Below are 26619 nucleotides of genomic sequence, written 5' to 3'. Positions count from 1 at the left end.
AACACATTGTAAAATAATGTTATTATTATATGGATCTACATAAAATTGCTTCACAATTTTCCAACTGAATTTTGCAACTTTGAGTAGTTGTTACTGTTCTACTCCCTACACACCCATGTCTCTGACACCCAACACACTTACTAGTCCTCCAAGTTTTCTTTTCCCTTTGATCATCTGTCTATCATCTCCCCCCCCCCATATAGTTCCACCTATCATCCTGTAGGCTTTATTCCAATAATTCCCCCCCCCACACCCACACACATTTGTACTGGATATCTTCCCTCTTCCCTCTCAGCCCTGATGCAGGGTCCCAGTCCAAAACACCATTTTCAATGTTTTGATTCCACTGATGCTGTTTCACTGAGAGTTTTCCAGCATTCTTTTTATTGCTTCAGATCACCCTTTCCAGGGATTATCACCCAGGGATTACTGATAGAGCCATAATATTTAATGGTCTCCTAACAATTGGTCTTGCCATACGTGCTTGTGATGACCTGATTGTTGCTGTCTCTCATTCCTTTCTGTTTTTTGCCATTCCTGCTGTTCATCTTTCTGTCTACTCCTGTCTCATGATGTTACACCACATTAAGATCTGTCCTCCTAACGTCTTCCAACATTCAGTGAAATCCCATGAATGTGAACCTTTGTCCCATTTGGCCTAGATGCTGAGTATATTTGTAAGCCTGAAGTTAAAAAGTGTTAAATGTCACAATACTTCTATAACAGTAAATGTTGGAATTTCTGGCACCCTTGGAAATTTGATGGGCTGGACAAGGAGATTTTCCAGGTTATTGGATATTATTCAATAATACAACAATATGTTTGTATTCATTTTTTAACATGTGTTATCTGTTGAGTTCAAGGGGATCTGGTTTCCAGGTGCAAACCCACACATTTTCATGTTACAGACCCTGACTCTAGCCATGCACCCTGGTTGTATTCTGGACCAATGAGGGAACCAGTTGCCAGACCATCTGGATCTCTGAAAAATTGGATGTTGGATTATTGGAGGTTTGCAGTATTTGGCACATTGATTGTGTATTTCTTGGGAAGATGCCAGAACTGGCTGCCTTATCTACCCATGCCAATGTACTGGAAGCAATATCTTTCCTGTTGGTAAAATTTAACGTTTGAAGAATATTTTGTACAGTAGAATTTTCTTGGCCGATCCATTTGTTTTTGTTGCAGTACTGTTTGCTACCAGCATATGGCAGTGTCATACCACAAACTAGAGAGGAAAAAAAATCTGAGTCTGTTAATGAGCCCCACCCATGCATAGGTTTTTTTAAAAAAAGGGAGAAAAAGATATTTGCCTACCTTGCCTTGATATGTAGTACAATTAGGGGTAAAAATTCATTAAGAAATGGAAGTATTTTTAAACCAATAAACAGGTGTTGGAAATCCAGAGCAGTACACATAAAATACTGGAAGAAGTCGGGTCAGGCAGCATCTATAGAAATAAATAAACAGCTGATGTTTCAGGCCAAGGCCCTGCATCAGTACTGGACAAGAAGGGGGAAGAAGCCAGAATAAGAAGGTGGGGGAGGGGAAGGAGTACAAGCTAGAAGGTGATAGGTGAAGCCAGGTGGGTGGGGGAGAGGTGTAGAAGTAAGAAGCTGGGAGGCAATTGGAGAAGGGAAAGGAATCTGATAGGAGAGAAGAGTCAACTATGGGGAAAAAGCGAAGGAGGAGTGCCACCATGGAGAGGTGATAGGCAAGTGAGGAGAGGAGGTAAGGGGGAACCGGACTGGTGAATTGAAGGAGAGGGGGAAAATTAACAGAAGTTAGAGAAATCAATGTTGGAAGCTGCCAGATGGAACATACAAGTGTTTCTCCTCCAATCTAAGAGTGACCTCCTTGTGGCTGTGGACTGACATGTTGAATGGGCATTGGAATGGAAATAGTTGGCCACTGGGAAATCCTGCTTTTTGTGGATGGATCAAAGGTGCTCAATAAAGCAGTCCCCAATCTATGTCGGGCCTCACCAATGTACAGGAAGCCGCACTGGGAGTACTGAACTTGCCAATATAGAGGAGGTAGCATGGGGAGCACAGTGCTTTCTGGGGTCATTTCCAGAGCAGCAGAGATGAATGAGACAATTGAGTACAAATGTCTTTACTGGCATATCTCAGGTATCTGCTTGCACCAAAATCAAAATATCTTTTGTCAGACTGTTACCTCTGGCAATGATTTTCAAAGTTTCAGTTCTGTATTTGGGGCTGCAGGTTGGATTGGATAAATGAAGTCACTGTCATATGTTTGCAAGCCAGTGGTCTAAACTAATTTCTGGAGATGTACAACCTCTGTTTAGTGCCAGGCCGGAGTAAACTCTGGATGTAGAATTCCTGCTTTATTCCTGGAAAAGGGTAGATGCCTGGTAGCAGTGATCCCCTGGAGATTTGTCAGTGTTTAGTTGGAGTAAGGGTCAGAAGCTAGGAAAAACCTAACGTGTATTTGGATTACATTTCTGTAAATCTTTTGTGTAAAAACAAACAAACAAACAAACAGATTTTTTGTTTATGTCTATCCAGGACCTAAAGCCAGATAGTAACAAGCTGTTTATAAACAGATGGCACCGTTTTCTTAATTCTGGACTGGACAAACTATTGTCATCACTCATAGAAAGATTGAGGTTAAAATGGCTCTCAGGAATTGTCTACAAATGAGCCCTGTTATGTGGAGTTATTGCATTAAAGGTGCTACTTAAATTTTACTTGTACCTCCATTAAAGTTCCTACAATAAGTCATTCTCTTGCTTGAGTTCCCACTGTTTCTACATCCCAGTGATGGCACTCCTCTCATCTTTCCCCTGAACCTAACATGGATTAAACACTTGTGTGGTATGTGCTAGTGTGAGTGAGTAAAGCTGGAATGCACCTGCAGCTGGACAAGATCCAAAATACTTCAGTGCTGCTGTATCCATACCCATCTAAGATGGTCAGAGTAAAGAAAAGAATGTTGATAACCCAATAAATTTATGTTTGCTGCACAATCTTCAGACCAGATACAAAACAATCTTTATCTCCACATACTTTGGGCTTACGGCAGCCAATGCACTTTGCCATTTAAATATACACAATTATTTTAGTACCTCAACTAAAAATAGACAGCAGACTTAAGAGAATCAGAAAAAAGAGGTTAATTTGGATCGTGACTCTTTGTCAGAACTGCAAGTTGAAAATGAACAAACCTGTTTAAGGCTCTTTCAGGCTTGAAATATTTGAAGTTTTCCTTTTTCCCTCCCCTAATGCCATGTGATTTATACAGCACCATGTCTCAACAAGCATTGAGTAACCTTGTTTTAAATAGAAAATGTTGCACGCTCCTGTAGATTCTTTTCAAACCAAGTGGAAATCAGTTTAATCTGCTTTTGATTCTACTGTAAATTTATTCATTTTGCGAGTAGAATGAAATTACACAAATGTCACACATTTCCACATTTACCACATGCTGCCTAAACATCACAATTAAAATGTCAGTTTCGCTTATAAGTCTTAAAGTATCGTCCAATTAAATCAGAGCTCTCTCCTAGTTTACATACTATCAAAGTCCTTTAGTTTGATTCCCAGCCAGTATTTTTTTTGCCAGCATTCACATTCTTTATAGGTATTATTGTATTCCACAACTTAAACTTCCTGTTAATTTATTCACACCTTTTTTATTTTTGAATTTTGGGAAAAAAATCATAACATTGACACAGGAATTCACAAGCATAGTGAGTTGTAATTTCATACTGGTGGGATGCTTGGTTATTCTGGCTGATGAATTATGGAAAATGTCCCAACCAAACATAGTTTCCGCAATGGTTTAGTGGGTGTATGCACTGTGTGGTGTGCTACTAGGCTGCACAGACCAGCAATAGTTTATAGCTGTAATATGTTCCCTAGTCTAAGTCAAGGGACTGCGAAAAAATTCCTTTTTTTCTGAAGGGGACAGCAGCTTGCCCCGATCCTGATAACAGAGCAAGTGGTGAACCCAAAAGGTGTACTGGAGTGGGTGGTTCCTTTCACAGTTCTGAACTTAAACATTAGTGAGTAAAGTGATGTACTGTACCAGAGAATGGTGTAACATTAACAACAGTAACAACAGCTAAAGGTTACAGAGCATTAAACAAGAAAAGTTGTCCATGTTGGTTCATAAACACTTAGATACCATGTATTTGTGGGAGAAAATCTAAGGGGAAATGTAATTCTAAGAAGATATTGCTTTGACAATGATTTGTTAATCTGTCAAGTTCGCCAGTGAGACAACAATAGTTAGCCTTATCAACAATGAAAATTAGATGGCATACAGAGTGGAGGTAGAGCAACTTGTAGAATAATGTGAGCACGGCAACTTGAATCTTAATGTGGAGAGGACTAAAGAGATCATTGTTCACTTTAGGAAGGTGCAGGCTGACCATTCCTCACTGCACATCAATGCTCCTCCGTGGAGAGTTAGGAGCACCAAGTTTCTGGGAGTGCACATATTGGACAAATAAACAATCATACCTGGTCCTTCAACACCACCTCTTTAGTCATGAAAACATTGCAGTGTCTCCATTTCCTGAGGAGATCGAGGTAAGCGAGCTCCCCTCATCCTCAATCTACCAATTTTTGTAGCAGCGCCATTGAGAGTGTCCTGACCAGCTACATCATCATCTGGTACAGGAATTGCAAGGCATTTGACTGCAAGACCTTACAAAGGATTGTAAGGACTGCTGAGAAGATTATCGGGGTGTCTCTTCCACTCATTCAGGATATTTATCAAGAGTGCTGTTTATGCATGACTCATAGCATTGTCAAAGGTCCCTTCCATCCATCCCACAAGCTCTTTGACATCCCACTCCCCTACCATTAGGCAGAAGGTACCATAGCATTAGAAGAAGAACTATAAGAATAGCTTCTTCCCCCAGGTAGTGAGACTACTGAACTCCCTGCTACCACTTGGGTTTCATAACATATGAAGTGACAGTACTGTTCACTTTTTAACTTGGGCCATAAATGCACCTTACATTAAATGCCAATCTTCTGGAATATACTTTATTATTTGATAATTTATTTTTGGAAATACTACTTTAGCCTGGAAGAACCTTATTTTGTTTGGCGGTATACATGTAGGTGGTTGATTGACAATGAATTTGAACTTGATAGTATGATGGATCCCTGATGATATTCAATACCCCACCTACTTGCTCCACAAGCCACGGCTTCCGAAAGCATCAAAACAATAATAATAAAACTCCTCTGGTACTAAATGGCTGCCCCTCTACTGTTAGGAGATGACTCCTCTACTGCCCATGTGCATAAACTTTCACTTTATAGGGGAAGTTCACTTCCAAAGAATTTGGAATTCGAGACCTTCTTACAGATCTGGGATACTTATTTCAGTGGATTGCCTCCATCCCCACAATGAAGTCAGTTAAGGCTGCATGTAATGGGGACATCAATATGAACAATATAGTCTTGGACAGTACTGTGCAAAAGAGCATTGACTGCACCATACTGCTGCAAAAAAGGAAAATCATGACATATGTGAGTGATGTTAAACCAGATTCTGGTATGGGTGTCTATTGTAGACTGAGAGTGGGAAGAGGGCAGGGCGAGGGGAATCATGGTTGGGAAAAGGGGAAGGAGTGGGAAGAACCAGAGAGACATTCTGTAATAATCAATAAACCAATTGTTTGGGATCAAATTACTTGGCCTGGTGTCTCAGGTTGGGTGTGTCCCATCCTCCCACCTCTGGCACTCCTCTGTCACCTGTCCCACACCCCTCCTGCAGTGCTCCACCCTTGCCATTCCCAACATCTTTGGCTCCTGCCTGGTTTACACACTCACTCTCTGCTCCATGTTGGTAAATACTGTGCAAAAATCATAGGCACCCTAGCTATATATATGTGCCTGAGACTTTTGCATAGTGCTGTACATGTGTCTCATTATCACTTTAGACTGTGTTTTACCTACTAGGCTGTGTAATTTTGATTTACAGTTTGTTTATGCAATAACATTGAGTTCTGAACCACCTTGTCAATTCTGTGTCTAGCTGACTGGAGACTGTAGCAGAATTCCTAACCCCCATGCAGATCCTGACATGCTGCATTATTCTTGAGTATCACTTGTCAACAAGTACTTGGAGTAAATAGTCGCTGAAAGCTGTTAATACTACAAATTGTAAAATTGCTGAAATTCTTTCACCCACCTGGAAACCTAGAGTGTTCAGCACACACTGTCACAACAATGTCAAATAATACTAACATTTTCATACTTAATAACCCTGAAGAATGCAAGCAACAGCAAGCATGGGGAATTAAAAAAGTCTAAGTTTTTTTCAGTATCCCCATTAGACCAATACCCTTGTCATATATCTAGGGAATCATAGTTTAACCTTAGTTAACCTGGCTAGAGAAAAGTCCTGGAGTAAATTGCAGATCAATCTATTATTTTTTTTAAACCTACAAGAGATAACCGCTGGGTTGATAAACTGATCTGCATCCTACATGGTATTAAGTTCCAGGGTGACCCTCTGTCAAACTTGCTCGTGTCTAGATCAGGGTGAAAATTGACAGTGGATTTCATAGAACTCAAGGTTAAGTGATGAGGTTGTTATTTGGCTTAGTTTCTAATAGTCATAGAAAAGTACAGCACAGAAACAAGCCTGTTGGCCTATTTAATCTGTGCTGAACCATTTAAACTGCATTCTTCCACAGACCTGCACAGGTCCATAGCCTTCCATACTACTATCATCGATGTACCAATCTAAATTTTCTTAAATATTGAAATCAAACTATCAGCTTATTCCACACTCATATGACTCTCCTGAGCGAACAAGTTTCCTCTCATGTTCCCTTTAACCTTCTCACCTTTTCTCCTTAACCCATGACCTCTGATTGTAGTCTGGCTCAACCTCAGTGGAAAAGCAAATAGAAAATCTACAGATGTTGGAAATCCAAGCAACACACACACAAAATGCTGGAGGAACACAGCAGGCCAGAGAGCCTCTTTGGAAAAGAGTACAGTTGACATTTTGGGCCAAGACCCTTCATCAGCAACCTCCCTGCTGATGGGTTTCAGCCTGAAACATTGACAGTACTCTTTCCCATAGATGCTGCCTAGCCTGCTGAGTTCCTCCAGCATTTTGTGTGTGTTGCTCAGTGGAAAAAGCCTGTTTGCATTTACCCTATCTATACCCCTTACAATGTTACATACCTCTATCAAATCACCTCTCAATCTTCCACATTCCAAGGAATAAAGTTGTAACCAAGGCATAAAGTTGTAATCTTTCCTTATAGCTTGCATTCTGCAGACCCAGCAACATCTTTGTAAATTTTCTCTGTACTCTTTCAATCTTATTTTCATCATTCCTGTAGGTAGGTGATGAAAACTGCACCAAATACTCCAAATTAGGCCTCACTAATGCCTTATAGAACTTCAACATGACATCCCCTGTCCTGTACTCAGTACTTTAATTTTTAAAGGCCAATGTGCCAAAAGCTTTCTTTATGATCCCATCTATCTGTGATGCAACTTTCAATGAATTATGGACCTGTATTTCTGGATCCCTTTGTTCTCTGATACTCCTCAGTGCCCTACCATTCACTGTAGAAGATCTACCCTGGTTGGTCATACTGGAATGCAACACCTTGCACTTGTCTGCATTAAATTGCTTCTGCCATTTTTCAGCTCTTTTTTTCTGCTGCAAGCTATGATGGTCTTACTTCCTGTCCACTACACCCCCTATCTTGGTGTCATCTGCAAATTTGCTGAATCGGTCAACCACATTGTTATCCAGATTGTTGATACAGATAACAAAACACAATGAACCCAGCATCGATCTCTGTGGAACTCCACTAGTCACAGGCCACCAGTCTGAGAGGCAACCATCTATTACCACTCTCTGGCTTCTCCCAAAATGCCAATATCTAATCCAGTTTACTACCTCACCTTGAATGCTGAATGAGTGAACATTCTTGTCCAGCCTTCCATGCAGGACCTTGCCAAGTGCCTTACTGAAGTCCATGTAGACAACATCCAGTGCCTTGACTTCATTCACTTTCCTGTTAACTTCCTCGAGAAATACTACAACATTGGTTAGACATGACCTACCATGCATGAAGCCACATCTATCCAAGTACTCATATTTGGTCCCTTAAAATACCTTCCAATAATTTTCCCACTACTGATGTCAGGCCTATAATTTCAGAATTTATTTTTAAAGGCTTTTTTAAACAGTGGAACAACTTTGGCTATCCTCCAATCCTCTGCTATCTCACCTGTCACTAAGGATGATTTAAATATCTCTGTTAGGACCCTGGCAATTTCTGAACTTGCCTTCTGCACGGTCTGAGAGAACACCTTGCCAGGCTGTGGGGATTTATCCTCCCTAATTTGCCTCAGGACAGCAAACACCTTCCCTGAATGGGGTTCATGAAGTTGATGCTGCTTTGCCTCACTTCTGTAGACTGCATCCATCTCCTGAATAAATAGGGATGCAAAAATATTCATTTAAGATCTCCTCCATCTCTTTTGGCTTCACACATGGATTACCATTCTTATCTTCTAGAGGACCAAGTTTGTCCCCTACAATTCTTTGGCTGTTAATATCTGTAGAATTCCTTAGGATTCTCCTTCACTTTATTTGCTAGGACAACCTCATGCCTACCTTTAGCATTCCTGATTTCTTTCTTAAGTGTTCTTCTGCATTTCTTGTATTCCATAAGTACCTTATTTGTTTCTACCTGCCTATACCTGCTATGCACCTCCTTTCTTTTTCTTAACCAGGTCCTCAATATCTCTTGAAAACCAAGGTTCCCTACACCTGTTAACTTTACCTTTTATTCTGATAGGAACTTACAAGCTTTGTATTCTCAAAATTTCACTTTTGAAGGCCTCCCATTTACTAGGTACATCTTTGCCAGGAAACAGACTGTCCCAACCCACACTTGTCAGATTCTTTCTGATACCATCAAAATTGGCCTTTCTTCTATTTAGAATCTCAACCTTGGACCAGACCTATCTTTTTGCATATTTACTTTGAAACTAATGGCATTATGATCATTCGACGCAAAGTGTTTCCCTACACTGACTTCTGTATCTGTCCTGTCTCATTCCCTAAAAGCAGATCAAGTATTGCACACTCTCTCATTGGGACTTCTACACACTAATTAAGGAAACCTTTCTGAGCACATTTGACAAATTCTATCCCATCTAGTCCTTTTATACTATGAGAATCTCCATCAATATGTGTAAAGTTAACATCACCTACTATAACAACCTTGTGTTTCTTGCAACAGTGCACAATCTGTCTGAAGACTTGTTCCTCTAAATCCCTTGGACTGTTGGGTAGTCTGTAATATAGTTCCATTAACACGGTCATGCCTTTCTTATGACTCAGTTCCACCCATAATGCCTCATTAGATGAGTTCTCCAGTCTGCCCCAATTGAACACTGCTGTGACATTTTCCTGAATAATAATGCCACCACTCCTCTTTTAATCCCTCCCTCTTTGTCGCTCTAAAACAAAGAACCCCTGAATATTGAGCTGCCGATCCTATCCCTCCTGCAACCAAGTCTGACTGATAGCTGCAATATCATAATTCCAGTTATTGATCCATGCCCTGAGCTCATCCACCTTTCCTACGATACTAGATCAGGGTGAATATTGACAGTGGACTTCATAGAGCTCAAGGTTAAGTGTTGTCATGGTTTTCAGCTTCATTCCTAATGTGCTAACTCTTGTGAATCAATAGCAACTTAGCATCTTAAACCAAGTGGATGCCCTTCAAATAGATGCTCTGTTGTGTTATTAGGCTGCCCATCACTGAATTGGAATCTGATCATATGCATTCCACCATGAGTAGCTGGCCAATAATTAGATTAAGACTTGTTAAAGATCACAAAGGCAGTTAGAGTAACTCCTGTTCCGGATCAGATTAGTGGATTATATACAGAGAGAAGCTTTCAGTGATCAGATAGGCAGTGTCATTATCTCTCAGTGGAGTTAAGAAGGGATAAAATACCGATTGACAACTATGATTGGTGTTATCCATGGAGATATTTCAAAGACCTTCCTGACTGTAAGGTGGAGGTACAATCTTGAATACCCTTTGGCTTGGGAGACATTAATAAGGGTAACTGGATGAATATCCTAGTACACTTCATCCATGGCTCTTTTAGCTCAGTTCTTTGGCAAATCACTGGGTATTCCTTTATAAAATCTGTTCATTTTCCAATTTGTCACTAAATACACAATTTACTCTTTTATTTTGGCTCTCCAGGAAAGGTGGCATTAAATATTACATGAATTGGACTGGATCACAATGGTATACCTCAAAAATCTAAGGGATATGCCTGGCAGTGAGGTTGGCACTGATTTCTAAAGCTTGATAGAAATGATCAATTTTGAGAGGTTTTGGAGATAAGTCAGAAGGATTTAGTGAAAGGGTTCCAGGAAGTATGACCATCTTTTATACTACCATGTTACTGTATGGTATAATTTTATGTATAATTTATAGTCTGTGCTCTCTGCATCTACATGCCTGTGATGCTGCTGCAAACTAGTTTTTCATTGTACTGTATTTCACTGTTAATTTGACCTTGCATGGGTGCCGTTAGCTCGCTCATCAATGGAGAACCTGATTTCAGGAACATGTTCTTGGCAATAAATGTGTTAAGGAACAAGCAACTATTAACCTCTTTAAAATTGAGCCTAATCATAATTAAGTTTTTTTTCATGTACGCATCATCTTCACATCCTACCCCTTATCTGATGATTATTGTCTCATGGCCTCCAAACAGGCTACCAAGCACTATCGGACTGTCCACCAGCTGCTCTGAAATTACTACCTTCTTATTTGGGACCCTGTCATAACATGGTTCTGATGGATTGTCCTGGTGACAATCCCTGGTGTTTGGTGACAAGGGAACAGACATTCCTATTGTCAAGCAGCCCCTATGTTGTCAGCAGGACCTGTATTCCTATAGTGTGGCCAGGAGCACTTCACATCTGTGCTTCAGGCTTGCGACTTGAGCCATTTTGTCCTTCCTGGCAAAAGTAAACCATTGTCTAACTTACAAAAATTATTGAATACATGTGTAATAATAGTGCAAAAAGCAGAAATCTCTGAGGGTAAGATAGCAATCATTGATTTGTACCTTTATTATAAAGGCTACATTGTATATCTTTATGAGTCCTTTAGATTTTGGCTTGCAAACACTAGAGTTTTGTATTTTAGATAAAATCTGCTAACTAGCAGTCAGTCCTGTACACCCAATGAGGGTTAGAGTATGGTTAACTCAGGGGTCCATTTACATAAAATCAGTCATGTTCATTTCCTTGTTATAATCAGACAGCAAAAATTGCTGTTTTGTTAAGTGTTTGCTTGTGTATGAGAGATTGAGTGTGTGTATATTGGCATATACTGTGCTGCCAGTGGTTCAGAAAGGAATTGCTGGCACTTGTCCTTTTAACTACATACATAGTCAAACTGCAAGTCATAAACTTACTCCTCAGTAGTTAGCATTTTATGTGTCAATACAGTCTTCCCACAGTGCAGGAGTAGAGATGAGTCTTGCTGACTATTTCCCAGAATTTAGGATGGAAAATTGCTTGTCAGATCTTGAATAAGCACTAGAGCCCTATAACTTGGAGAAGAAAGTTAAGGAGATTTAAGTTCCTTTTTTAATATTTGTGTTTCATTTTATTTTTCAATATTTATAAGTCCCAGTTTTAATTTTAATTTTTTTAATGAGAAGTTTTTAAACATAATGGAACTAAATGTCAGAGATATTCAGTGGCATATAATGTTTCTGACAGCATTTAGTGCTGGTAAAGCTGTTATGGTCAAAGCTTTCAGTGTTCTGGGGCCAGAGCTTTTGATATACCATTAGACACTACTGCAGCCTAGGGATGTAGCTGAATGCTCTTAGAGTTTCATGCTGTCATCAATTGAACAAGATATATCAATCGGACATAGGGTAATGATGAATATTGGGCCCAGGCCAGGAAAATCTGTGCCATCTTGTAAAATCTGCATTTATATGGTGTTTTAATAGATCTCTTTCTTAAAATAAAACTTGAAAGCACCTCTCGGTGTTGTCTGTAAGAATCTTGTGCAGAGGTAGGATTGCCATTTTTGATAACTCTTTGTTCTTGAAGGTTAACTTGGAGATGTCCTTTTACATTTAGTTCTGCAGTCATGCTTCAAACATAGCTGCTTGAATCAGTCTTCACCAGAACACACTTCACGCAAACTGGAAATCAAATGTTCTTCAAACAGATTGGATGATTACTGACCGGGGCGAAAGAGGTTTTCCTTGACGTTCAATTTCCTAATGCTGTTTTTATTTTGTGTCAGAATTTCATTTCTTCCAGAGTGAAATGCAGAAGCAACTGTTTCAGGGATGTTTTCTGTTTATCTAGGAATGTGACTGTGCATTTTCTAGCAGATATCTTTTGAGTATTATAGGTATATGTGAATTGCTTTATTCTGAGAGCGTTTGTGGTTCAATGATGGGACTGATTGGCAAATCAGACGTTTGCAGTAATCTTCTCACCATACTGCACTAATAGCCCTCATTCTTCTTCTCCATTCTCCACTTACACCCACCCAACCCTTCTACCATCAGAGTTTCAAGACCAGAACCCCTGAACTGTTCAGTTCTTCACTCCAGTTATTGTAACCCAAGTTCCAAACCAGAACCCTTGATCTGGATCTCCCCAGCCCCACAGTCCCATATATCCCGAATGCCATCACATCAGGTCTCAATCTGGCATTCTCTAATTCTCCTCCAACACCTCCCTCTGGAATGAACCTGGCTTCAAAATAGAGAACCTGGCACCACATATTTGATCTCAAAATTAAGCATGCCCTTTTACTATTTGTTGAGATTGCTTTCTGGTTTCAACAAAACAGCATTATTGTCAGGCCACCTATGCTTTACCCATTAATACTGTTTGGAGCAGTATTTCTAGGCACCTCTTTCCTATTTCCATTATCACTTCTAACTTGTTCAAAATCTTTTTAAAAACAAATCAGTGACCTATAGTTTCTTTCACATGGTCCAATATTGCTTGCATTGTTTCACACACCCTGCCCTTTCTGCTCCTCCAGCAGAAAGAAAAACTGTATAAGTACAGTAAAACTGTATAAGGTATGTTCTATTGCAACATCTTAGGCTTGATAGAATTTAACTGCAGCATTGCTCTAATATTCTTTTTGGGCACTGTGGATTGCTGGCCTGGTAATTTCTACACTCCTATCAATTTCTTCTGGCTTACTTGCAACAATATCCTGGAGATTTGTCTCTATTTATGGAAGGCTCCAGGATACTCTATATGCAATGTGACTCCTTTTAAAGGCTATTGCTCTGTCAACAAGTAGGACAAGCATATTGGCCAAAATAGTAAGCCCTCCGTTGATCAGTGTCAACCATGGATGTTGTGTCCTAACCATGGTAGTATGATGTGGAGAGCAACCTATTGCTCATGCTGCAGGCTTCCGCTCTCCACAAAGCTGATTAATCCCAAGGTACGGCAGAGACCGATACAGTTTAGCACTGATAGTGTTGCAGGAGTTGCCAATCAGCAGTGAACTCAACATAGGACTGCCCTCAGGATTCCGCCTACAGTGTTTTCTTTGGGGTTTACTCCCAAAACCTTTCCCATGAGTGGGTAGAGCCAAAAGGCTTGAGATCATAGTTTTCCTTCTCCAAGATGAGCTGCAAACTATGAGCTGCATCTGCCCAAAGCAACTGATTTTAAGGAGCCAGTAACCCACACTTGCTATTTCTCCTGTCAGTTCCATCGGGCTTAGTAGCTAAGCCACATGTGAAGACCAGGAGCTGTACTGGGTTGTCTGAGGCTATTTGAGATGCATGCCATTGGGAGGATTTAATAGGTAGTGGGAGCTTATCCCCACTACTCCCCCTGGCTATGCCAACCATGGGGAACCTGAAGTAAGTGGCCAAAATAACAAACCATAAACAGCAATAGTAGGGAACATTCTTTCGTTTTTGTTTTATTGGATTGGTTGGGATAGAGGAATGAAGTCTTTTTATTTCTTATTTACCTGAGTTTAATTGGATATCAATCTGGGTTGAGATGAGGGCAATTTGCTTCACTTGGTAGCTTCTACAGAGTGTGGAGGTTTTTGCAGGGATTAATTGGAATGGAGAACTTTTAATAATAGCTTTTTAATAAAGTTGTTTCTAAATAATTAATACAGACCAGGAAAAGCAAAGAACACTGTACTGCTCCATTCCCACCAATCCTCCAGTTGCTAAAACATCAATTGACACAACTTAACGGTGAGCTAACCTTTGACACAATTTTCTGCCTTTCTTTTGATTGGCCTGTCTCATGGAACTAGTTTTACCTAATTCAAAGTATTTCTCATTGACAATTTCCTATTCCCACCCCACATACTTTACCTTCTCAATAACTTGCTCTTATTAGTCCTTGATTAATCTTCACCTTTCTGAATAATAATTTACCCTTTGTTTTCAGTAATTTTTACACCACTGCTGTTAGGCTGACTGATCTCTTAAATACTCAGTCTATTCCTTTCATCCTTTTTAAATGATGGAATTTCATTCCAAGTCATCCAGTTCTTCAATACCATGGCTGTAGTCAGAGTCCACTGAAAAATGATGATCAGCCACTCCCTTCCTTCTTTTAACATTCTGGATACACTTAATTAGAATAGTTGAGTTATCTATTTTTGAAGGTGATAATTTCTGATCTGTTTATCTTATTCAATGTTTAGGACTTCCCCTTTGGTGTAGTCTAACATTATATGGTCCCCTTCCATGCAGCCATGAAATATTTACTATACCTGAGTCTTAAGCCACCATACAGTTTTTTGTCTTTTGGAATATAATAAACTATAACTTTTCCTATTTTTGCTTACTCTATGTACCGAAAACATCTTTGGGATTTAATTGACTTTGCCTACTAATATTTTTACACGCACTTTGTTTACTTTCTAAATTTCTCTCTGACATTTTCCTTATTCTTCCAGGTCCTCTGATTATTGTGATCTTCCATTCAGAGATATATTTCCTCTTTATATCATAAATGCTTTTTGAAATCCAGAGCACTTCATCTTTTGTTTCTCAACCCTTTCCTTTGCAGGAGCATATTGAGCCAAATTTTTGTCCTGTGACATGAAACTGTTCAGATGGTTGTTGTATTTCTCTTCAGGAAAATAATTTTCAATTGCATACTGTTGGAAGAATGGAGTGTTTTGTAGTTGGATATCTACGTTCAGTGGCCACTTTATTAGGTACACCTGTACACCTCTTTAATGCAAATATCTGACCAACCAATCACATGGCAGCAACTCAATGCATAAAAACATGCAGGTTCAGTTGTTCTTTAGACCAAACATCATAATGGGGAAGAAATGTGATCTAAGTGATTTTGACTCTGGAATGATCATTGGTGCCAGAAAGGGTGGTTTGAGTATCTCAGAAACTACTGATCTGGGATTTTCATGCACAACATTCTCTAGAATTTACAGAGAATGGTTTAATAACAAAAAAAAAGCATCCAGTTAGTGGTGTCTGTAGGTGAAAATGCCTTGTTAATGGGAGAAGTCAGCAGAATGGCTAAACTGGTTCAAGGTGACAGTAACTCAAATAACCATGCATTACAACAGTGGTGTGCAAAAGAGCATTTCTGACTGCATAACACATCGAACCTTGAAGTGGTTGGGCTACAGCAGTAGAACACAAACATATACCCAATGGCAACTTTATTATGTACAGGAGGTACCTAATGAATTGGCTGTGATATGAGTGATATAAGGACAGAAATGAATGTGAGAATGTAATGATTACCTAATCAACTGTGGCATGACAGGCACCAGTGACAGTTAGACTGATCAACACCTAAAATTGGCTGTTCTCTACATCAGCTTGGGTCTAAACAAGGTAGTTGCAGAAAATTACCATTAGAATAACAATGTTAAAGACTTTGCAAAAGTAGCTGTCCTCAGATAATATGACAGCCTCCAACCTGCAGAGCTTCTACAGCATCGAGATTGCTTCATTGTCCTCAACATCATGTACCTGTGAACATTTCTTCACTCCCAGAAACTGTCAGGATTAGTAAAATGACCCAGAGGTCCAAAAGCTAATTATGTGCAAATGCAAAGTATTCTTAGATTGGAAATTCTACCTGCGGTATGTCTGCTTACTCACTGAATTCAAGGGAAGGAGCTTGACTAACATCTGCAAAGGTAAGGTCTTCTGCAGGATAACTCTGTTCTTTGCCACTAAAGGTTACAAAAACACTGGAAGACGGGGATCAGTTTTCCATGTTTTGGTAAACCATCACTCAACAAAGGCAAACATCAATGATAAAATTCACCATCACCTAGTGGCACCTGCACAGACTTCTGATCTGAGTATTTGAAGATCAAGATCTCACATCTGGGTTAAAGTGCTCTCAACTCCTCTGTGAACTTCTGGGAAAGTATGCACCAGACAGCTCAAAGCATGGAGTAATATCACCAATGCTCTTATCACAGCATGCCCTCATTGACCAGGGACATCCTCCCAACAAGGCAGTCCTAGCTGTTCCAAGTGGAAAAGGAACATTTAGAAAGGCACTGAGAATATCAATTTCAGTGGAACAATGGCATGAGAGGGGAACTGACCAAAGTTGACTGGAAAGGGACACGAGCAGGAAGGACAGCAGAGCAGCAATGGCTGGAGTTCCTGTGAAAAATGAGGGAAGTGCAAGACAGATATATTCCAAATAAGAAGAAATTTTCAAAGGGAAGAAGGACACTACTGTGGCTGACAAGTGAAGTCAGAGCCAAAGTAAAAGCAAAAGAGAGGGCATTACAAGGAAGCCAGAGCTAGTGGGAAGATAGAGGATTGGGGAGCTTTTAAAAACTTGCAGAAGGAGACTAAGAAGGTCATTCAGAAGGAAAAGATGAATTATGAGAGGAAGCTGGCAACTAATTTCAAAGAAGATACTAAAAGCTTTTTTAAGCATATAAAGGGCAAAAGAGAGTCAAGGGTAGATATAGGACCAATAGAAAATGAAGCTGGAGATATTGTTATGAGAGATGCAGAGATGGCAGAGGAACTGAATGCATATTTTGCACCAGTCTTCAGAGTGGAAGACATCTTCGGTATACCAGATATTCAAGAGTGTCAGGGAAGTGAAGTTTGTGCAGTGAAAATTATGACCGAGAAGGTGCTCAGGAAGCTTAATGATCTGAGAGTGGATAAATCTCCTGGACCTAATGGAATGCACCCTTAAATTCTGAAGGAAGTAGCTGGAGAGATTGCCGAAGCATTAATGATCTTTCAAGAATCAATAGATTCTGGCATTGTACCAGATGACTGGAAATTTGCAAATGTTACTCCACTATTTCAGGAGGGTGTGAGGCAGCAAAAAGTAAACTATAGACCTGTTAGCCTGACATCAGTGGTTGGAAAGTTATTGGAATCGATTGTTAGGGATGAGATTATAGAGTACTTGTAGGCACATGACAAGATAGGCCAATGAGAGCATGGTTTCCTGAAAGGAGAATCCTGCCTGACAAACCTACTGCAATTCTTTGAGGAAATTACAAGCAGGGTAGACAAAGGAGATGCAGTAGGTGTGATGTACTTGGATTTTCAGAAGGCCCTTGACAGGGTGCCGCACATGAAGGTGCTTAACAGGACAAGAGCCCATGGAATTACAGGGAAGTTACTAGCGTGGGTGGAGCATTGGCTGGTTGGCAGAAAACAGAGAGTGGGAATAAAGGGATCCTATTCTGGCTGGCTGCCAGTGGAATTCCACAGGGGTTGGTGTTGGAACTGCTGCTTTTTACAATGTATGTCAATGATTTGGTCTATGGGATTAATGGAATTGTGGCTAAATTTGCCAATAATACAAAGATAGGTGGAGGAGTAGGTAGTGTTGAGGAAACAGAGAACCTGTAGAGACTTGGATAGTTTAGGGGAATGGGCAAAAGAAGTGGCAAATGAAATACAATATTGCACTTTGGTGGAAGAAATAAACAGACAGACTATTATTTAGATGGGGAATGCAGAGATGCAAAGGGACTTGGTAGTACTTGTGCAAGATACCCTAAAGGTTAACCTCCAGGTTGAGTCAGTTGTGAATAAGATGAATGCAATGTTGGCATTCATTTCTAGAGGTATAGAATATAAGAGCAGGGATGTAATGTTGAGGCTCTATAAGGCACTTGGAAGACCACACTTGGAGTATTATGTGCAGTTTTGGGCTCCTTATTTTAGAAAGGATGTACTGACATTGGACAGGGTTCAGAGAAGATTCACAAGAATGATTCCAAGAATGAAAGGGTTACCATATGAGGAATGTCTGGGAGCTCTTGGGCTGTATTCCCTGGAGTTCAGGAGAATGACGGGGGATCTCATAGAAGCATTCCCAATGTTAAAAGGCCTGAACAGATTAGATATGGCAAAGTTATTTCCCATGGTAGGGGATTCTAGGACAAGAGAGCACAACTTCAGGATTGAAGAACATCCATTTAGGACTAAGATGCAGAGAAATTACTTTCATCAGAAGGTGGTAAATCTGTGGAATTTGTTGCCACGAGCAGCTGTGGAGGCCAAGTCATTGGGTGTATTTAAGGCAGAGATCGATAGGTTCTTGATTAGCTAGGGCATCAAAGGGTATGGGGTGAAAGCAGGGGAATAGGGATGACTGGAAGAATTGGATCAGTCCATGATTGAATGGTGGAGCAGACTCGATGGGCCAAATGGCCTACTTCTGCTCCTATATCTTATGGTCTCAAATTGATTCATTAGGAGCACCCAGGACTAATGCAGTGGACAGAAGGAGCACCCCAGTTCCCAAACTATCCACCCTCCAGTCCTACAGTTACCTCTTTCTCCACTGTGACTTCTACATCAGTCACTTTGGATCCCAGAACTGGAGTGGAAGCAAGTTGTTCTTGACTCTCAACATCCAAGAGAGAAGATATGTCTACACTGATTCTAACTTGGTTTTGATTTAAATGGAAGAACTATTATTCTTATTCTGCTCTTTTATTATTACTTGCATGTTTGCTCTGCTACCCTACTCTGTAGGAGCCTGCACTATACTAGCAGTTGTGTTTTTTTTTGTTTCTTAGTTAACTCCACATAGCCTCACATTTTGATCTATGTAGCGTGTCAACCCTCCTAACAGCTGTAATTAATTTTAACAAATATTTTTGCACTCCTTGCTCCTTTCATCCCCAGCTCTGTAACCAGGAATTCTGAATGGTCATTTCTGCAATTTTATAAGTTCTAATATTATATATCCATGTGTCTGTTCATCCCATCAATTCATCTGCCTTGCTTTACTGCAAGGACTCAGGGGAAATATATACTATTAAGTGCTGCCAAATTCCTTTGTTTTCTTTTTTCTAACCTTTGGTTCCTTTGCCTTCCAAACTCGCTGACTAATTCCCTGACTTCCATTTCCAACTTAACCTCTCTTATTTCAGAATCAGTTTAATTCCCAACCCCCCCCCCCCACAAGCTACATCAACTCCTCCCTAAGGGTCACTTGTAGCGATTTCACTGCTTCAACAAGTTATAATTTTTTCCATGTATGATCTATTGGATAATAAGCAGTTAAGTATATTGCAACTTACTAATGGATACACATTATAATAAATAATAGTGAACTTGGAATTTCTTACAAGGTATTAAACCAAAAGGAATGGATGGCGGTATCTTAAACTCAGAAATGCATCAAGGGATTGATGTCATTTATGTAATATGCATGATTATAAATAGTTGAAGAAATCAGTACGAACCAAAAAATTCTACAGTTTATGTACGAATAAAAGATAATTATAGCAATGAGCTTTCACCAGTGCTCACTGATACATTCACATTTTTTCTTCATTTCAGTCCATGTATTTGTACTACAATTTACATCTAGTTTTTAATCCTTCTGGATGCTTATCATTACTTTCCAATTTCAACACTTTTGGTTTGAGCTGAAAATATTATTTTCACCTGACCAAATGTTGCTTTCTGTTCTAATCTTGAACTGTGATTCTTGCTGTTTCTGAGGCTCGATTACATGCTTTTTAACTATCATTAGGAAAATATGGGAGAAGTATAAGGAAATTTGTTGTGACAGACTGATGGTGATACAGCTTGCTTGTTTTTCATCTGCTTTTACAAAGCTTAAAATAAGCTCTCCAAGAGTTTCTTACAATTCTTTGCAAATATAAACTTCATATTAATCGTGTTCTAAAATGATGTTAATTGGGACTTACAGAGCAAAAATTCATCCTGGACTTACCTATTTTATGAAGCCCAATGTGTATTGGTAGCATGCAAGATGACCTTATGTAAATATTCTACTAAGATCAGACAGGTGGAATATCCTGTCCAGTGATAAACAGATTATGTTTTGGTTAATTAAGTGAGTGACAGGCATAAAAATTGATCACTGTCTTTAAAAACTTGTATGTGTAGAGTTGTTGTTTGTATAGAATCCATATTCTCTTCTCACAGAAGAATATCTTCTTTGCTTAAACTTGGCACGTATAGAAGGGTTAACGTATTGGGATCCTCAGGTGGGTGCAAGATTATTGTTGGGGATTTAATCAATAAAACACTGTAACCTGTGATTGGAGCAAACTGTTAAGGGTTTGCAGTGTGTTCTACCAGGATATTTGAGAGGTGGGGGGAGGGTTTCCAATCTCCAGTGGAATGGAGGGTAATTCCAGGTTCAATGACTAACTGACCTTACTATTTCTTTCGGGAACTTGGCTGGCTTAACATGGACTGCCTGAGGTGTTATATTACTGACCATGAAGTAGAGGTTCTGATTTCCATTGCCATACATGTTACCTTGCAGCTACTTCAAACCTGAAGCAAATCTGTTGGTTCTCCTCTACAAATAGAGTTAAATTTAACTTCAAACTTATTTCATAATTCTCATGATATAACACTGTGAGTTAGGTTTTGGAACATCTTTGTTTCAGATGAGGTGCTGTCATTTTAAGTTTACAATGTAAATCTTAATGATTCTGTACTTTACAGCAACCTATTGTCATGTGACTCAGATTCATGGTGAGGGGGCTTAATATCACCTTACTTATTGGAAAGCAAGAGATTTATATGGAGGCTGAGTGCTTCCAGCACCCATACTAACATAGTAGTATTAAACCCTCTATTAAAACATTTTTATTAGATCACTGACAGGTTTGTCATAAAGTATGCTGTCAATAGTCTTACCTCTTGCTTTCCATCTGTAGTAATATTGCACCACATGACTCAAAGTACACTTATACTAATTTTATTTGAATGATACAAGGAAGTAACATACCTGATAATGAAATATTTGCTTGCCAACATAAATGCAATTAGTGCTTTATTTTTGCTCGGCACTGGGACCTCATAATACCAGGAGCTGGTAATATTCACCATGTATAACATAAGATGCATCTGAATAAGGCTGATTTCATAAGGGAGTGCAAATATCACATTTATTAATTCTGTAATAAGAATGTTGTAGACTGAAAATCACATAGAATCTGTCTAAACAAATATATTAGGATTTGTACATTATTTAGATTACACTGGCATTCCTATACAAATCTATTTTCAACTTTTTTTCCAGTGTTTCATTGGTCTATTCATATCAGAACAGAACTATTGCTACTACATTTTCCATTCAGTTATTTTTTTTTTCTCTAGCCTCCTAATGGAGATTGCTCCCTTCCAGGCTCTGATTTTAGACAGGAAAATGGCTACTTCTCTTCCCATTGAAATTGGTATTGCTGTAGGTTTTCAACAATCACCATTTGACAACTGTCACCTTCCTGTTTCCCCTCCATTCCTATACATCCCTTCTCCTTATATTCTGTACAGAAACTACAAAATGTGCTGTCAAAGAATTTGAGCTTGGATGACAGTTGTGGATCCCAGTGAAAATGTATTTATCCTTAGTCTCATTGCCACTTCTGGAGATGCTGATTTATTTTGCAGTAACATATCATGGCTCCTACTTGTCTTTGGTATCTGGCTTAATTTATCACTTTATTAATGAACTTGCCCAGCAACATATGTGGGTGTTTTAGTAATGCATTGCACTGCAGCCTGAACCTGTGCCTACTTGGGGCCTTCCATGTGTTCAACTGGAAAGCAAGTAGGAGGAAGAACTCAGTCTGATTTTTGATTTTTTTCTGTCTTCCCATAAGGCAAAATTAGTGTCCATTTGACACCAACTGTCATCATTTAAATATTTTTTCCTTCTTTTATTGATGGAGGAGGCATAGCATGCTATGTTAGCAAAAGCCTTCTTGTGAAACAAGTTGGTACCGTGTAAAATATCTTTGTAATGTGGTTTCATAAGGCCACAATGACTCATATCAGTCTGCTAAAACAACAGCACTGGTGTTCTTTTGCGGTGGGTCAGAACACAAGTTAATCCTGTAAGTGAACACTTGAGCAAAATGAAGAGGACCTAGAATGTGGGAATTACCCTTTTTTTAAAAAAAGAGAGGTCAGGCAGAAGAGAAACAATTATACCAGTTGGGGTTAAGGGAGCAAAGCACTGTCAGAAACAGAAAAAAAGGCAGTTGGATTCAGCAAACCCCAAGCACATTTAATTGCTTTCAAAATTATTTATACCGCCCCATTCCAGTTGCCATTCATGGTAATTTATTCTACAGCTTTTGATAGTCTTTTAGTAAAGCAGTTCCACTTGACATTCCTTCTTACCACCAAGTTTCTAAATTTAAACTTGTTTCCCCTATATTTGTACTGTAACAAAATTATGCACTCTAGTGAATAATCTGCAGCATCAACATTTTGATCACTGAGAAAGTTATTAGTGCCCATCACAACTGTGAAAACTTTAATGGAGGCACCCCAAGCAGAACTAGCTCACTTTCCTTAGAAGACGCGGGAGATAATTAGTTTGTACAATACCTGCTGCAGCTGTTCCTGTGTTCTAATCTCAGTCACAAGAGATCCTGCAATCAAATTTGAATCCAACTTGCACAGGTGTTAAACCACAATTGGCAAATGAAGTATTTTATATATAATAGTCAGAGTTTTGTATTTGTATGGATTGATTAGTTCTTGTTCCATGCTGTTAAATGAAAGGTGCCTGTTCATTTAATGATCACATACAAAATTACATCTCTCCCTAAGGACCAATCTCCTCTTATTGTGGGGAAAACATTTGAATTATGAGGTGAGCAAATATATGATTAACATTATAGAGCAGTGTGTGGGTGATAAAAATATTCTACTGGAATCTTGGGCGGTGGGGGGGGGGGGAGAGAGGGGATGAAGAAGTACAGTTCAACATTAGCAGCATCAAACTCAGCACTTTGATTCTTTTCAGCCTGTGCCACAAATTGTGCAGTCTTCCACAACAGGTATATTATAGATGGGGAATGGAAAACCTTTCCATTTTCATTATTGTGCATCAGCATCAAGCACTAGGGTTTTTTTGTGTCTCTAATTAGTCATCTGTTGTATTCACGTTATGTGCTAAGTGAGGACAGTTTGTTCGAAGTGCTATGCTCACCAGCAACTCCGTTGGCAACACCCAAACTCATCGGGCAAATTACAATCAGCAGTTAATCTGGACTAAATTTAAACTAATTCCTGGCATCATTGAGTCCCTTTGGATGTTAGTCTATGCCTGGTCTGTAGTGATGTGCATGTATATACAAATGAAAGAAGAATATAACTCCAGCACAAGAACAACTGCAAAAAATCAAGTTAGGATTCTAGATCTTTTACATCTGTAGCACAAATTTCTGTCCAGATAACATGATCAAAATTACATGAACACTAGGATCATTGTACAGGCTAAACTGTACTGTGCATTACATTATACTTGAAGCAGTATTTCAGACAGAATCTTCTAGGATTCATTTCATCTTGATGTAGTCTCTTTGTAACTGAAATATTCAGAACACTGTTTTAATACATTCTGTTAGTCTGTCCAGCGTGCATATTCAGCCCATAAAGGGTATTTTCTCTGTATTTGGTCTTTTACTGTTTCAACAAACCCTATACATTATGTTACAATTGGTACCATCTAAATTATTTAATGACGGGATAGTGTTGTCTTCTCTGTTACAAGAAAAAAAATCACACACACGCGCACTCATATTGTGGGGGAAGTCATGATATGCCAGTCACTGCAAACTTTAGGGACCATATAAAAGCTTGCATTGACGCAGAGTTGGAATGTATACGATTTGGAGGTATTAATATTCTGAGTTATCCGGAGACCACTAGAGCTCTGTGAGAGATGTCTTTGTTTATTGGTTGACAATCAGGAGGAAGTTTTAAAAAACGGAAGGGTTTCAGCTCAAGCTAGGTTAGGCTGGATGATCATCAGTAGGGACTGCTGGCAGCTTTAGGTAAGGGTGACTTGTAATGGTGATCAGAGAATAGAAGGTTGTAATGGAGATTCGGAGAGGTATTGATTTGAATTCTAGACCAGATATGCCCTTAAGGAGAGCACTGTACAGCTGAAGAGGTATCAATGCCAGAAAAGGTCTGTGTAATATACCAATGTCAAACCAGACCATCTTCTGCCCCCCTTGTTCCACTTAAGCAGCATCAGTAACAGAGAGGTATGTTCAACCGGAGTAATAACAGTTGATGGAGAAGTACCTCCAGATCTTTGTTAGTCAGCAATAAATAAAAATAATAAAACAAGGATCCTTTGGGACTTTTTAAATAATGTTTTCTCTCTATTTGTCTTCTTGGAATCGCTGTAGTGTTTTAGTCCCCGTGTTGACGGGCATTGACCTGAATTTGCCTGGCTGACCTGGGACAGGCCTCATCACCGACACGTGTGCATCTCCACCACTTTGTGGCACTGCTTGCACTTGACGAAACAACACCAGTGGAATTTACAACTGCATCTTTCCACGATCTCCACCTCCTCTGTATTGAAGCTACGACCACAACACATGAGTTCGCAGCCATCAATTGCCTTGGACGTCTTATTGCACTGACGCCCAGAGGTTCCAAGGACCCCATTCTTAATGTCATGATCACAGAAATCCGGACTTGAATCAAGGTACACAAGGTCCTCATCTGTGTGTGGCTTAAACTGAGAATTTTTGGGCACTAAGACTCTTGTGGATCCAATTTTCCTCTGTTCAACTTCAGTTGCTCCATCAAATTTCTCCTTCAGCACATTGCCTACTTTCCTAAATGGAGGCATGGCTTTCCAGCAAGTCTTCACTTCACATGATCCAGAAACTCCATGGCATTTACATTCCACCCTCATGTTATTCAAAATGGCCTGAAAAGGAAGAGTGCATAGTTACATATTGTAGAAAAGTAACTGACGCTAAATTGTTTCAGTGCTTGATGTGGTGGAGCACACAATATTGTTAATGTGTCACAGTTGTATTTATAAAGATCAGGGTTGAATGTTTGTTTTAACAGCACAACCATGACTGAGTCTGGAAACAGCTGCATCCTTCAAGGGGTGGCGTGGCTTTGATGGGGGATCTTTTGATGCTGCTTAATTTCTGGCACATCCTGCTGTCGGGGAACATTTACACAATACCAGCTTGCAATATGTTTTCAATCTTAGATTTTTATTAAAACGTCATAAAATGGGAAGTAACTATTTTGTATTAAGTTTTTACAAATGGTTACTGTGTCCTGAACATAACTGAACTGGAATAATCGGGGGCGGGGTGGGGGGGGGGAGGACTTAGAAAATGGATGTAGTTTTGATGAGACCAGCCGAGTAAGAAGATAGAAATTCTTGAATCGAGTTGCAAGAGGATTCTGCAAAATGAGTAGTCTCAGTGTAATGGTACAAATGGTAGGGATGAAAAAGAGTAATAGCATTAATGTGCAAAGTTTGGAAGGAAAGGGAATGACCGAAAGAGACTTAGGTGGAGTGGGTGTGAGATAGTAAAGCAGTTAATGTGAATAGGAATTAAAACAGAGGCTAAGGGAAGAAGTCTAATGAAGAGAAAGCTGCTTGAATCATGGTCGATAATAAGAGGAATTCTGAGTAAACATTAGTAGCCAAATGTGATGGTTACCAGTGCTTTGTTTAACAGAGGAAAAAATGCAAAATTGCCTTTTTTTTGTCCTCCTTGTATCTGACATACTTATGCATGAAGGCATCCAGAAATGCACAGTCTTGTCTAGCATTTGGAATGCCATTACAGTGTCAGAACACCATTTCCAGGAAATTCAGGTGTGCATGTCAAAGGGCACTCAAGCAGAACATAACTTTAATAACAATTATGAGGCCTGATTTGGTAATAGCCAAAGGGAACGTGTCTGGTCAGGTCTGAGTCATAGAATATGCCAACTGGAACATCACTTGAGTTAGTACCTTTTAACATAATATTTTGCCTTCATTGGAGTCATTTTAGGGATGTCCACCTGGCTCTGGCCCAATTACTACCTCAGCATTATTGCATTATTTCCCATTGTCACCACATCTGGACTGAATATCCTCATCCTCATCCTCAACCCTCCCATCAATGTTTTAGCCTGTCTAGGTGTTAACCCTTTTATGTACCTAAATCTGACTGAAGCCCAAGCCTTCTCTACTCCCACTTACATCTCCACTGTGAATCCACTCCTTCCTCCAGCAACTGACAGTTTGTAGTCAGGTTCCCTGTTTTCCACCACT

The 26619-nt window shown here is 39.5% G+C and overlaps 1 protein-coding gene across 1 annotated transcript in view; it reads right to left on the bottom strand.

The window, feature by feature from the left end:
• Nucleotides 1–21256: 21256 nt before the first annotated feature.
• Nucleotides 21257–26619, bottom strand: part of wnt4 (wingless-type MMTV integration site family, member 4) — a 32632-nt gene continuing 27269 nt past the window's right edge. The window contains exon 5 of the mRNA XM_059951810.1: nucleotides 21257–25257. Coding sequence (XP_059807793.1) covers nucleotides 24790–25257 — 468 coding nt within the window. The 3' untranslated portion in view covers nucleotides 21257–24789. The remainder of the gene's footprint in view (nucleotides 25258–26619) is intronic.

Source organism: Hypanus sabinus, chromosome 27 (genome assembly GCF_030144855.1).
Source record: "Hypanus sabinus isolate sHypSab1 chromosome 27, sHypSab1.hap1, whole genome shotgun sequence".
NCBI classification, from domain to species: domain Eukaryota; kingdom Metazoa; phylum Chordata; class Chondrichthyes; order Myliobatiformes; family Dasyatidae; genus Hypanus; species Hypanus sabinus.
Note: the sequence above shows the minus strand (reverse complement) of the source record. Positions and strands in the feature narration are given on the sequence as shown.